The sequence below is a fragment of the Tinamus guttatus genome, unplaced genomic scaffold (assembly GCF_059628265.1).
Source record: "Tinamus guttatus ecotype Peru unplaced genomic scaffold, ASM5962826v1 Tinamus_guttatus_pri_ptg000079l, whole genome shotgun sequence".
NCBI classification, from domain to species: Eukaryota; Metazoa; Chordata; class Aves; order Tinamiformes; family Tinamidae; genus Tinamus; species Tinamus guttatus.
In genome coordinates, this window is record NW_028288613.1 from 4,115,877 (window position 1) to 4,130,297 (window position 14,421).

A 14,421-nucleotide genomic window follows, 5' to 3' on the forward strand; every position below is an offset into this window, starting at 1 on the left:
AGATGGTCTAAATGCTTTGCTCTAAGTACCTTGCTGCCTACTTCTGTTTTCTGTTGTAAGGTTTTAACTTTCAGAACTAAAATTGTTTAATAAACAGTGTTAGTATGTTTGATTTTATAAGAAAGTGGTATTCAATGACAGGAAGGAGCACTGTGGAGCCAGTTCCCTGCTTCCTTTTCTTTTACTGGTCTTAATGTTTAGCACAACATTTCATAACAGTGACTTGGTATTCCTTGTAGCCTTAAAACGTTTTTGATTTTACAATGAGTTTTGGAAGACAGCATTGTCTTGTCTTACCACAGATGATACTTCGGTCTATATAAATTACCTAGGAAATGATGATTTGAGGGGGCTCTCTGTATATATGTATATACAAATGGAACATGACAGTTCAGCAGCACTTCTGAATTGGCTGTAAACAACGTGCAGTGCTTCATATTATGCAGAAGAGAAACCAAACTGACATGCAGCTGGTGGAAGCTACTCAGTTCCTGGCTCACGTTTAGTGGATGACATTAATTAATGGAGGCGCTGTGCCTACACCTGCTCCGTTAGGTCTGGTCTCCTGAAAAAGCAGCCAGCACTCAACCTTACTGCTCCACATCACTGAGCAAACAGTGGAGTCTGCAGTGTTTTCCTTCTGGCATTCATGGAGCACTGGCCCCCACCAGCAATTGCGAATTTCTGGAGTGAGGAAGTGAAGGTTTAGCTTGGCCTGTGCGTAGAAAGTTACCTTGAAGGAGGAAATTCCTGTGGGGACTCTGACATCTGTTTGGTTAGACCCCTCCTATGTCACTCCACCTAGGGGTATGGAAAACAAGTGCAGTTTCAAATGGGATCCTTTATATGAGTTTGAATAAGGTGGCATTTATCGAGAAATCTGAGTTGCAATTCCTCATGCCCTGACTGCTGCTGGAACTCTCCAGCAATTAATTCATAGAGAAATCATTAATCCAGCCCCTGATGTTCATAAACCCAGACTGGATTTGCAGCTGGTATAAGTGGGATCCTCTGTGAAGGACAGTGACCCCCTACGTCTCCTGTTCCTCTGAGCTATTTCCTCTGTCCTACTAGAGCAGGATAGGAAGGGGGAAGGTCTTCACCAACATCTGGAAAACTGAATGGCAAAAGATTAATGAAGAAGTTGTTATCCTTCTTTTACTGGTCCATATCTAACCCAAACAGGTAGTGACCAGAGACGGATGCCCTGTGCTTAGTCCAGTGACTTTAGCAAATGCCCTCACCCAGAGGTATGTTTCCACACCACCAAAAAACATCATCAGAGCCAGCAATAACAGTATGAATGTGTACAGTCTCAGCAGGATGCCAGAAGTTGAGTGAGTGTAGAGCGAGCCTTGCGCAGGCAGAAATGCTTATTCTGAATATACTGTCTGGGATGTTCATCGTTAGTGTCCCTTGGCTACTCCTGAGCTCCCCCACCACATGCCACTTCTGAGAATAAGCAGATATCTCAGCTTCGAGATAGCATGGGGTGTGTTGGCCCTATGGGAAGTTTGAGCTCTCCTTGACAAGCTTATCCAGGGAAGAAGCCTTCTTGCAACATGTTCTTCCAGCTGTAGTGCCTTCCTCGATGTCTCTTGCTTTCTGGGGCCTGGCACTGCAGAAACATGGGATGAGCACAGTAAACTGGGTGAAGCTGAAATATCGGATACATTTCAGTCCAAATGTATGGTAGAAAAAGCTGTGATTGGTTTAAAGCCAGTCTTGCAAGTTTGGGATGCTAAGGCACACAAGAGCAGTAATTACAGTCTGGCTCAAAAAACTCCAGGAGGCTTTCGAGAGACCCATAATTTAAAGATAATTTGCAGTTTTCCAAAGCAACAGATGTTGCATGATCCAGAAGAAAGGTAATTGAGAATGGGCAGTATTTTCAGGGAGTCCATAATGCCACCAAGAAGGTACCTGAGGCAGAAAGACTTCCAGGGCTCAGGCAGAATCTAACGAAATAAGCAAATGGAGCTGAACTTGTGACAAACAGGGCAGAAAAAGGCGAGGGCACAGCGAGACCGTGTTTGCTGTTAGGCAGAGACACAGCTGGAACCGCTTAATTTTATATTCAGCGATGACTGAGGATGGAGAATTTCTGTTAAGGGCTATAGACCTCGACTGGTTACCGATGCCTCACTTAAAGGCATAATCTGAGGGGGCCTCTGTAGCTTTGCAGTGGCAGCTGTCAAGATGACTCCTTAGGAGTCAGTAACACTTAAAAAAATAGTATTTAATGCTCTGATAAATGTGTCTGGCTAATTAGAGGCTGTGGAAAAGAATGAGATTTCTTGATTTCTTCTATTTTTTTTTCTTTTAATTGAGGATCTATCCATTGTTCAGAGAATTCATGTTTGAATTCTTAGATTTGCTATTCAGCTTTTATTTCCTAGCCTGCACTTGAGTCACACATTTGCAAGGAGAGGAAACAAGCCCATTCAAAAGGAGAAAATAAGATTAGTTTTCATTTTTCTTTCTTTTTTTTGAAATGAATTAAAATGCCTTACCCAAAGCCCATTGAATTCCATGTGAGGTTTTTCTGCTGGCTTCAATGGGCTTTGGTTCTGGCTTTTAGCTCTCATGAAAGGTCCTGAACTGTCTGTCCTAGGGTGACGAGGAGGTTGGGACAGACAATTACCGGAGCTCTTCCCAGCCCTTGGCACGGCCAGGTTGCTAAGGAGACTTGGCCTCTGGACAGGCCCCGGAGCTCACCCCTTCCCGGGTTATTGTCCCCTCGTCCTGCCAGAGCCCTCCAGGAGCAGCAGTGCCACTTTTTCAGGCACAAAGTGCTCTACTTGGGCCTCTAGCAGCAGCAAATCCTGCCCTCCGATGTCCTCCTCCAACTCAGGGCATGCAGCATCTCTTCCCTGCACATATCCCCGCTGCCACCCTGGCCCTAGAGGATCAAAACGAAATAGATGCCCAACATGTATGAGATGAGGGTCTTCTGTAGGACCTATCTGTCCAGGAGGCTTAAATATTACTGAGAGACAATTCTCAGCACCTCTTGGTGAAGGGGGCAAGCTCCAGTACAGTCATCTCCGGAATCCTTCCCTTCCCTTGTCCCTCCTTCGTCTGTGGCAGGACGAACTCCCACCTGACCCCAAGTTTTCTGTGGGATTGGGAGATTCCTGTGCAATTCCAGACATACTGTCATTTTTTTAGGAAATTCAGTAAGAACAGGGCCCTGGAATTTTCCAGTTTCCTTGGACTCTTTGCAGGTTTTCTTCTTAGAGGAAAGTATTCTGTCCCAAGGATTTAACATTAACAAGTTAAATGACAGGTTTCTCTAAGCCACTGGTCATTTCTGTTTATTGGGCTTTTCTTCAAATAGTGAGTCTGTTTGTCAAGCAGAAATTTGAGAATCTTTATGATGGTGTATGGTTTAGGTATTTGTAGTGGTGAATATGATCTGCACATGAGCAGGCACTGGGGCTCTGCCTTTTGTAAATAATTAACCCTTCAAAAAGAGGTGTTCTTGGTTGCATCAAAACTGCAAAGTGAAGACCCCAGCACTTCCTACATACAGAGCATCAAGCTTGTTTCTTGCTGTAAAATATTACAGAAATTGGGAAGAACTAGAATAAGAATGAAATGTAATTTAGGAGATGTATACATATTTTTTGATTTTTGGCTCAAATACTTTCAAATCAATATACAGGAAATGTACTTCATTTCTAAAAATCCATTAAATATCTGTTAACGTAAGAAAGTCTTTGTTTAAGAAATCCGGGCAAAACTACGCGGTATCTTTTAGAACTGTTTAGTTCAGTAAGTAATATTTATGGGCATAAAAGCAGTACCTCCTACTTCTTATGGTCCTTTATGGTTTAGCGTTAGTGCACAAGAAGTCTTGTGCATGGGGCAATTTTCTATAGCACATAAACTGTAGACTTGTTTTGCAAACCATGTTGTGTTAGCAGTGAGAGTGGAACACTCTAAAATGCCGGGGGTCAATTAGCAAAGCTTTATTTCTCAGGGGGCTGATTGAGCTCAGTGTGAAACGCTGAAGGGCAATATTAAAATCAGTAGGGCTGCAGAGTTACAAGCTCAGTTCCCAGGTTTTTTCCTATCAAAATATTGCTGTCCGAATGAGCTAACTACAGACATATATTATCACTATAGTTTAGTGATCATCCTAGTAATAATTGTTAAGTTATCCAAGGCAAATGCATATTTTTAAATGCTTTTCAGAAAGGCTGTTCTGTTCATGGTGAAGTTGAAGGTATTTTTTGAAGACTGCTTTGACTTCATTGCCAGGCTTCCATTAAAAAAAAGAAAATAAAATTTCCATCTAATGTTTGTGGAGCCAGTTGTCTGAGTGATGATAGCTGCTTACAAAAGTAAGGCTTGCTATTTAAGCACCAATATTGATGTGAGATTTATGGACATGGTTTGTGAGAAGCAAAGTTCTTAAGTGTGTATAGTTTGCAGAGAAATAGAGACAGCATAATATCTTGAAATGACTGTTTTTAAGAAGTGGTACTGTACTGAACTATACTGCTTGGTCATTTTTAATGAGGGCACATTTCTCTATTCTGTGCTACTTTCCACACTGTTGAATTTATTTCCCGTGATCCTAGGCTGTAGGTTTGCAGCCCTGCTGATTTTGCACGAGGATGCAAAGTTCTGCTTGCCTGTGTGGGCCTAGGAGCACTGCCTTCTGCTGAAGGAGTTGGACAAATACTGATCATTTCTCTATGTGTTGGAGGGTAACGTTTGTTTTTAACACATTGACCCTTCAAGTAGAAATTTCATAATTATCTTATACATGTACATTTGTTCTATATTTGCATATACACACACTATTTAATTCTTAAGGTAGGCCAAGATTGTGAGAACTTTGCTTTTACTTCTTTACTAGACTGTCCATTTTTGGTAGAGGAAAGGTTTGACAGTCATCAATAAAAGATTAAATCATTGATGTCTATCGGGATAAGCTAAACACTTTTTGTGTGTTATGCTGGCATGGTAGGAACTTTTCCAAGATGTTTCAGGCCTCATTCTCTGGTTTGTTTAAGGGCAGAGAGTAAGGTCACAAAGGAAATCAAACCCTGATGTGGAGAAATGAAACATGAGGCCTACTGACTTCTAAAAAACATTTTAAATAACATTCTCTAAGGTTTCATTTTATACTGAAGGCAGCTGTAATAAGTTTTGGAAGATGGTGTAAGGTTTCTATTAAAGGGAGAATTTGCTTGCTGTTTTTGTACCCAAATGAAGGAGTGAGAGAGATGGAATTAGAGCTTAGTTAGTATAAGGTGAGAAACTTTAAAAGTTCTCTCTAGAACTATAAAATAGTAATTTAGACATTCTACGGTAATTTAAAAATTAAAAAATATTAAACTGTTCCTAGATCCTTTGAAAAGGACATACATAGCCGTGGAATAATTTAATAACTGCTACACAAATGCACTTTTGCCACAAGTGAAATAAGACTGCTGCTTTGTAGTGTGCTGCCAGCATTGCCGCAGTGAATAAATTCCCTGTAGATGTTTGCCGCATGCCAAATATATTGGACTGTATGAAAGATCCCATTGTTCCGTGGGCATCATTATTTGCTATTACACTCGCAATGTTTGCTTGTGAAACAATTTATTGGAAACTACTATGTTTAAGAAGGAGCACTTGACTTGAAATTCAGTCGATTTGGCTTATAATGTCCAAGCTTTAACAGTATGCAGCCTCTAATAATAAATATTTAGGTCCACTGTTTTTTACTTGCCTATGAAGGAATTCTCGTCGTGGAGGAGAAGGGGCAGCTCTGGTAGGGAATGAGCAATGGACCTTTCCCTTAGCTTTAAATTTTTCAGCATTAACTTTGAATTCTTACCTGAGACATCTGTGATGCATGGGAGCATCCAGGTGACCAGGCTTTTCCTGATATACAGATGTCCATAAGAAAAGCTGCTGCTGTTCCCCTTGAAGGAAGGGGCAGAGTTAAGTTTAGGGGAAGGAGGTGGCGAGCTCCCAGATGAAGAAAGCGGCAGCTCCCTGAAGGCCTCTGGGGACGGTGCCATTGCCCAGCCTGCGCAGCAGAGTCTTTGTTTCCTCGGAGGGTCATTTTGAGGACTTTTCCTTAGGTGATGTTGGGATGAAATGTATTCTTTTTTGCCCACTTTTGCTGTCTGGCAAAAAACATCTGCTGGAGGCCCTGGCAGCCTGGGGGCTGAGGTCATTTGCTGCTCACCATCCCTAAGGTCTTAGCAGCTTCTAGATCAGGCTCTGCGAGTACAGAACGCTGCAGCGCTGTCATAGCCGGGGGCAACGTTCCCATCGCTTCCAGCACACACAGCTGATGTTTTGCCCAAAGATGTTTATCGTATCCACGAAACTGGGCAGGGAGCACTGGCTGGAGTGGCTTTCCGGGTACCCAGATGACACAGGATACACTTGGTATGTTCAGTGTCATAAGCTTGAGCAATCGCGTTCAATAAATACTTAGCCAAGTCTGCAGACTACGAAGCCTTATCGGGTCATGTTAAATATGCTGAGGTTCCTCGGGGAACTGGATGTTTCCTTGCGTCATGCTTAAGAGTAAGAACAAACTGGTATTTCTGTTGCTGCGTCGAGGTGACGGGAGAGAGCAGCTAACTTGGTAATAACGACGAGAGCGTTTGGAAAAGCCGCCTGGAACATGTCTTGCATAAGGATATTTAGGGACAGTGCTTAGGCTGCTCACTGTGTGAAAATCCTTTGGGTTTATTTTAATACATTATTAATTCATTTTAAAAACTGATTAATCTTTCCAATTTGTGGGAGTTTAACCCAATTAGAATGTTTCAGAAGTCAGAGGCACTTATTACAATGAACACTTTAAAATATATACTTTTTCAGTAATTCTTAAGTGATTAAACTATCAAAAATGCTTACAGTTTTTTTTTTTCCTCCCCTGCCCCCAAATAGCTATTCTTCATATTACAAGTGTAGTGCTCAAGTCATCTCCTTTGAACTGCAGTTTTTGTTATACGTTTTGGCTGCAGTGTTATTTCGGAGGAGTCAGCCAACAGGCTTACAGGGCTTTTTGGCTCGAGTTCACTTACAGTTTTCTTGGCAGCTCCGCTTATTTATGCATCTTTATTTCCCTCTCCCTCCCTCCCTCCCTCCTTCTCGCTCGCCCTCCCCGTCTCAACAGAGCGGTCTCCGCACAGGCCCATCCTCCAGGCCGGCCTCCCCGCGAACGCCTCCACGGTGGTCGGTGGGGACGTGGAGTTTGTGTGCAAAGTCTACAGCGATGCTCAGCCTCACATCCAGTGGATAAAACATGTAGAGAAGAATGGCAGTAAATACGGACCAGATGGGTTGCCCTATCTTCAGGTTTTAAAGGTGAGGCCTTGCAGATGTTGGTGCTGGTGATTGTCTCTTTGAAGCATTGAGTTTATTTGATGTAAATCCAAGAATTTTGAGATGAGGACAATTGAAATAAATAGGCATATATTTGGTAGTCTAAAGACTTATTTTGCAGCTCATAGGCACTCTTTTGGTATTCTGTGCTTCCACGGAGTTGTCTATCTGGAACTGTTTCAAGCATGATATATTAAAAAAACAAAAGTCTTCAAGCACATCATTGACGTGTGTTGGTAAGGCATGTCTAAAAAATATCCAGGTGAATTTACTCCATTTCTCTCACATTTCTTCATTTCAAAGGCCATTGAGTAATGTAACACTTGCTACCAAAGCTTGGTGGTGAGATGGGGTTCTCTAGGTCCTGCACCTGCGAAGATGTCCATTTTTCAGCAACTTGATGCAGCATCTCAGTTGCACCAGGTTGTTCTTTACTGGCAGGTGTCCTAAGCAAGCTCATTCAAGGAAATCCTTCACCGTGAAGTTTTCCAAGTTGGTTCGTGTTGCCCAACTCCAACTCCAGAGTGCTGGTGGTTGGGACAGCCAGCTCTCTACCATATCATCCCACACAGCCGCTTTCCCAGTCAGATGCTTCTTCCCCTCTCCCCTTTTCTACCTGCTCGTGTGATACTTCTGATTGCAAAAAAAACAAAACTTAATGTTTTGACACTGATACTTGCATGAAGTGGAAGACATGTTCTTATGACGGTGTTGGTGGTGGGACCATAGACAGATTGATGTCCATTTTGGGCAGCAGTTACATTGTTCTCCTGTGTTATTGGTCTATTCTAGCATTCGGGGATAAATAGTTCCAATGCTGAAGTGCTGACACTGTACAATGTGACAGAGGCGGACGCTGGAGAATATATTTGTAAGGTCTCCAATTATATAGGGGAGGCCAACCAGTCTGCCTGGCTCTCTGTTCTGCCGAGTATACAAGGTAACAATGTTTTTTAAAGAAAGCTGGATGTAGAAGCTGGAAAAAATGGTGCTTTGGGAGACTGCAGGCAGCTTGTAGGATAACTCTTGGCCTTGTGGTATATTTGTAATCCTCCTCTGGTGATGCAACTGGTATTACACCAGCCGCCATGGAAAAATTCCCACAATATTCTGTGTGTATCGTAAACAGTGTTTTCTTTGTTCTCTCCTGTATTTGGTGTCTGTGTGTGTTTATGTTCAGGTTTGTTGCTAATTCTGCGTACTTCACAATTCACATTTAGTGTATTCATTGAATAACATAATTAAGGTATAATTAGTGTGTATATTTTTATGTACACATACGTACATATATATGTAGATATATACACACACTTACATATGTGAGATGTTCATATAAGTACTCACAGGTCAATTTAGGAACTTAAAGCTTCCTACATCTCCTGCAGCTGTGCAGGGTGCATGTCTTTCCCCATTTATTCTCCCGTTATTGTGGGTAAAAGCCCACAGTACTACTAAATTCTGGCAATAATGCAAGTGGCTTGATACAGATAGGATTATTCCCCCATAATGTATTTCAAAATAATGTTTTTATGTTTTTGAATGGAACAGAGACAAAGGGGAAAAAAAGCTCTCCATTTAAAATATTTTCTTTAAATCTCCATGATAGAGTACTTGATGCTTATGCCCTGTTGTGCCTGTCTTGGGACAGCTGGAAAGTCTCAGGTCTGAAGGGCTCTTAAGTGTACTTTTCTGTAAAAGTTTGGATAATCGCTATTACAGTGATTGTTTGCTGCACAATCACTTGTCAAGCCAGAGATTTAGCAAGCAAAGAGGCCAGAAAAAAAATCCATTTAATTTTTTTTTTCAGTATTCTAAGATTTAGAAAAGCATATATTTCCCTCTCCTTGTTTTTGAACCTCTGTGGTCCAGCTTTTCGCCACGTCTCCGCTAGCCACAAATGATCTTTTTTACAAGAGAGTTCAGATTCCTACCTGGCAATGTGACTCTGCCCTGTGCTTCTGAGCAAGCCACCAAATATTATCAGCCTTGGGATCAAACTGTGAGATTTGGCAAGACTGCACAGTGTAGAGTATTCAAGTGCAGTGGATGATGGAAGGACTGTAGCTGCCTGAGCCAGCTACTAAGTTGTGTCTCTTGGAGCAGAATCTGCCTTTTTATTTCACCCTCTCAGAATATATTTTCATAGCAAATTCTTTTCTCTTAAACAGGTAACTACATGTGAAGGATACCACACTCTGTCCTACTTTGTTTTCTCTTTGTTTCTCTTTCAACATTCTTTTATTAAAAAAGAAGAAAAAAAAAAAGCTTTGTGGGTTAATTTTTCCATGCCATTTGATTGCATGCATGTTTAGGTGGTGAGTTTAAGTCCGGTGAAGGGTGTTGATTACTTTCTGAGGTGAGCTGGGACCTGTTGGTAAATGGCTTTTGGATGAGGGATTGTGGATGGGGAAGGAGCTTTGCATCTCTCCACCTCTGTCCTTCCAAAGTGCAAAGCCCTGTGGCTCCATCTCCCTATCCACAAGGATTCTTTCAGTGTCTAGCTTTTTCTTTTGCTTCCCTCTTTTTTTTTAGGCTGCCGGTGTTAACACCACGGACAAAGAAATTGAGGTTCTCTATATACGGAATGTAACTTTTGAGGATGCTGGGGAGTATACATGCTTGGCGGGTAATTCTATTGGGATATCCTTTCACACTGCATGGTTGACAGTTCTGCCAGGTATACACTGCTCTCTTTCAGTGGTTTTTCCTCTTTTTTTTCCCCTCGTTGATTGCTGCAGGGTTAGCACAGCTTCTGTCTCAGAGAAAATGACTTTTGGCTTCTTCAACATTTTTTTACAATGATTATTTTTAAAAAACACGGTTGTCTCAAGCCAGTAAATGCGATATATTCTTGAATACAACTACAAAAAAAAATCAAAACCGAAACAAGTGGCATGGCTGTTGTGCTTAATTTAAATGTTTTTACCTCTTGCTGAATGTTCATCAGAAATGCTAAGTGCACTTCCTTAGCATTGAAAGAGATAGCTGAAAGTCAGCACATTAATCATTGTAAACTGTTTGCTGAAGAGAAGATTCAAATTGTCTTAGGGAGCCTTAGGACCAATTTGGCCATGATCATTGCTAAACTCATTTTTAAACTTGCTTTTACCTATTATCCAAATCTGTTACAAAAACTCTAATTTTAGTGCCAAATAGTTGTGTGCAGAAGCAGTGCGTTCCATATCTTGGGAATCGGCTCCGTGCATCTTTAAACATTGCATGTTCTAAGAAAACAAATATTCATTTGCTTTTACTGCAAAGCATGTCCTGCTGTACTGTGGTTGATGATGTTTCTGCCCTTAAAAGAAACAAACATCAATGCGCTTTATTGCCTGAAAATTGTTATCAGCTGTTAGAAGATGTAACTGTAGTTGGTTCTGACACTAGTTAAATTGTCTCATTTATTACTGTTGGCTCTAATGCAGCTGCCTTGGGAGTTCCTTTGGAAAAACGTGAATAACCTGAGGTTTGCTGGGTCACCTTGTGCTTACCATTTATTAATTGTTAATCCAAAACAAAAGGTACAAAACCTGCATGGGCATATTGCTGAGGTCTGTGAGATGTGATTAAAATGTTCCCACTTTCCACAGATAATTTCTTAGCCTTTATTAACATGTATTGAACAAGATCATGTTATTGCATCTCACTCTGTGAGCACCAAGCCTGCATGATTTGTCACCAAGCGAGCAGACAGCACCAATGTAGAGCTCGCTTCTGCTAGCAGGGTTTGCATTTCTCAAGTGCTCGAACAGCGTATTTTAACCAATTTTCTTGAATGAAATATTTTTTTAAACCTAAAATGAGGCACAAGGAAATTTCAGCTTGAATGTGCATTGCTTGTAGAGTGACCGCTGATTGCTGCGGAATGCTGTTTATCCGGAGGATGAATTCCAGATAAAGGATTAGGGACCGGGGTTGTGCATATAACTGTCTCGAAGATAATTTCAGAATGGTTTCAATCAGAGTAACGGCTGTGTAGAACCACTCCTGCTAAAATCTAATCTTGTAAACTAGTAACCACTGGTGAGGTTGCTTAAAATATACAGCCTTAGTATGGCGGGTAATCCATTCAAACGTGCTGTTAGCAGCTCAGCTCTTACTTGGATTTTTCTTTTTAATCCGACCCTCGTTCCCTCAAGGAATCTCAGGGGAGTGGGCACCCAGCGTGATCCAACAGCGCTGGGCAGCCAGATCCTTGAATCCTCCTGAATTCCCAGCCTGGACTTAGCAGCACATTAAGGGCCTGATCCATCCTGCTTTCCTTCTGGATTTCAAGATCCAGTGGAAATTTGGCTATACAAGCAATGCAGATTCCAGCCCAAACTTCCATTTAAGAGCTTAGAGACTATCCTTTTAGGCTATCTAATTGAATATTTTGTCTTCAAATGTGTCATTAATGTGGTTAAAAGGAATTACAACGCTTGTGAAAATTATTTGGAGTTTGATTTTGCCAGCACAATGAATCTCATTTGGATGCTTTAGTCCTTGTTTTCCCTGAAGTTATATTTGAACACACAATATTGCTACTATGTATATATATTTACCTAAGCAAGCAGACACGTGTTTATGTGTGTATATGTACGTGTACAAACACATACACGCATGCACACAGTGGCAAATGAGAAAACTATAGCAGTGATCAGAGGAATTACTGGCAGGTTGCAAGATGACCTACATATCTGCAGTAGGCCATATGTCTCAAAAAGGCACTGCAAAAATTACCTGTCGTGTTATCATTTCTTGTTGCTCCAAGCACTGTACTGAGCATCCTTGTCCTGTGTCCTAACTCTGTGGCATGATTGTTCCCTCCTAAAACCTTCCAATCCAGCTCCTGAAAAAGAGAAGGAATATCCGGCGTCTCCAGACTACCTGGAAATAGCAATTTACTGCATAGGGGTCTTCCTAATCGCGTGCATGGTGCTGGCGGTCATCCTGTGCCGCATGAAGAACACCACCAAGAAGCCCGACTTCAGCAGCCAGCCGGCCGTGCACAAGCTCACGAAGCGAATCCCTCTGCGCAGACAGGTAACAGAAAGTAGATAAAGAGTTTGAAAAACTTTTACCAAACCTCTAAGCCAGCGAGTCCTTGTGTTGAGAGCATTGAAAGAGGCTTAAGTGGGTGCTAAACCAAATTGCAATCAAGGGTGGATTTAATCTGCCGCCTAAGAGGCTGGATGGGGAGGAGAGGACATGGTAGCCCTCAAGCGTGGGTGTTAAGGCAAGAAAACCAGGGCGGGGATGTTGGGAGAGAAATGTAAAATTGGAATATGTTCTCCATTAGCAGTCTATAGATGGAAAAAAAATGTATTTGAAGCATTTAGGGGCCTGATCCTGCAGCTCATTTAAGTCAACGGAAAACTTCTGACTGACTTAAGTGAACTTTGGAATACAATCATATATAATTGTATATTTACAGTGTTTCTAAGGTGACTATTACTGTAGTAACTAGGTACCAGATACAGAGAGGTATTTTTGAGGCTTCTTTGAAGACTTAAGGGGAGGGAAATTTGTAGTCAAGCATCCAAAAACCACCTCAAAATAGAAAAGGACCATAGTCAAATGAAAATAAGAGCGATACTAAAGCGGACCTCAGACGGTTTGATTAAGATGCCGATGTTTTTGAGTGAGGAATAAAAGCAAATATCAGCTTTGAAATGCACAAAAGAATGCTGTGTGAAGCATATTTTGCAATTTTCCCTGGCAATGAGAGTTTCTGGAGAGGGCAACGTGAGGAGCAGCAAACCAGTTGAACGAGGAACAGGCCTTTGGCTTTGTCACGGGCCATCACTTGCCAAAGCCGCCCAGATTCCCACATATTATCGTCTCCTGAAAGACTTGTTTCTTTTGAAGCTGTGGTTTAATATGTTTTGCTTATTCTGCAATAGGTCTTCAGAATGGACCTCTAAGCCCGCAAAATCCACACCCAAATTTCCAACACTGTAGGGTTCGTTGGTGGGGGAGCCTGAATTTGAGCCCTTGGTTCACCTCATTATGAGAAATAGGGACCATCTGCAGAATAAGAACCGAAACTTTGGTCAGGGGAGTTTGGATCTGGGACTTTAGTTCAGGTCCATCTATAGCATTAATACTTTACGCAGAATTTCTGCAGATTGTTTTTATATTAAAAATAAGTCTTCAGTGTAGGTAAGGGTGTGAAAGGTTAGATGCATATTTGCACAGAGTTAGGGTGGGACTACGTCTTGGCATTTCAAGCAGTCCTGCTTTTTTGGTTTTGGGTTTCTGATTCTTTTTGATCAAAAATGAGACAGTGAAATCCCTCTATTAATGCTTTAGCCTGTTTTTTTTCAGTGTCGATAAGTCTTGAGGTGGAGGCCATGAACTTTGTCTGATCTCAAAAATGTTTGGTTTATTTTATAAGCAAAAAATAATAATTCTTATTTTGTATGACTTTTCCCCTGCACACTCTCTGAGTTTTTTATGTTTATACAGTGTTTTCATTAGCTTGAAAATTACTGGGGAGGGGAGTTGCCTTCGAGTATATCAGAAGGAGTTATGAGAAGTCCTCAGCTCAATTTACACATATCTCTCTGCCTGCAATTCTATATGTAGCCTTCTTTATGCAGACTTTCAAATACTGTACCAGAGAGGGAGAAAAAGAGAGGGAGAGAGATGCACAGATTACTGCTCACATAAAAGATATTTATTAGATTTCTGCCTGAATTTAAAAGCATCATAATGTCCTAAAGATGAATTGGTGCCAGAAAAAATACTGAAGAGACCTTTGACCATCTTTGTTATCCAAGTTTCTAGGTTTTGGTGTGAGCTCAGTTGTGTCAGTTGGAAATGGTTCCTTGTGGGGATGGTGTTATTTCACTGCATGTGACTTCAGTGCCAACCGCTGCCCTCGGTTTAGTTATTTATCATTAAATGATGCAATGTGGAACTTCTCCAAAGCCATTGTTTTCACAGAGGAAAAATCTCTGTCTTATAACATGCTTGTCAGATCATTTTTTATCAGTTTTGTTTTGTGTTTTCAAAGCAAAAATGTCATTTTGCTTTTAAAAGTGGGACTATTTCTTTGAAAAACAATAAACGCATGGAAGTGAGAAT

General features: G+C 41.3%; 1 protein-coding gene across 14 annotated transcripts in view; it reads left to right on the forward strand.

The window, feature by feature from the left end:
- Positions 1-14,421, forward strand: part of FGFR2 (fibroblast growth factor receptor 2) — a 68,206-nt gene that overhangs the window by 34,237 nt on the left and 19,548 nt on the right. For 4 of the 14 annotated variants that reach the window (XM_088520072.1, XM_088520076.1, XM_088520081.1 and 1 more), the window contains 3 exons: positions 7,142-7,332; positions 8,143-8,290; positions 12,179-12,381. In XM_088520072.1, the coding sequence (XP_088376198.1) occupies positions 7,142-7,332; positions 8,143-8,290; positions 12,179-12,381 (542 nt within the window). Of the gene's footprint in view, positions 1-7,141; positions 7,333-8,142; positions 8,291-9,882; positions 10,028-12,178; positions 12,382-14,421 lie in introns of all 14 variants that reach the window. The other 10 variants (XM_010221763.2, XM_088520079.1, XM_010221777.2 and 7 more) reach the window with 4 other exon arrangements.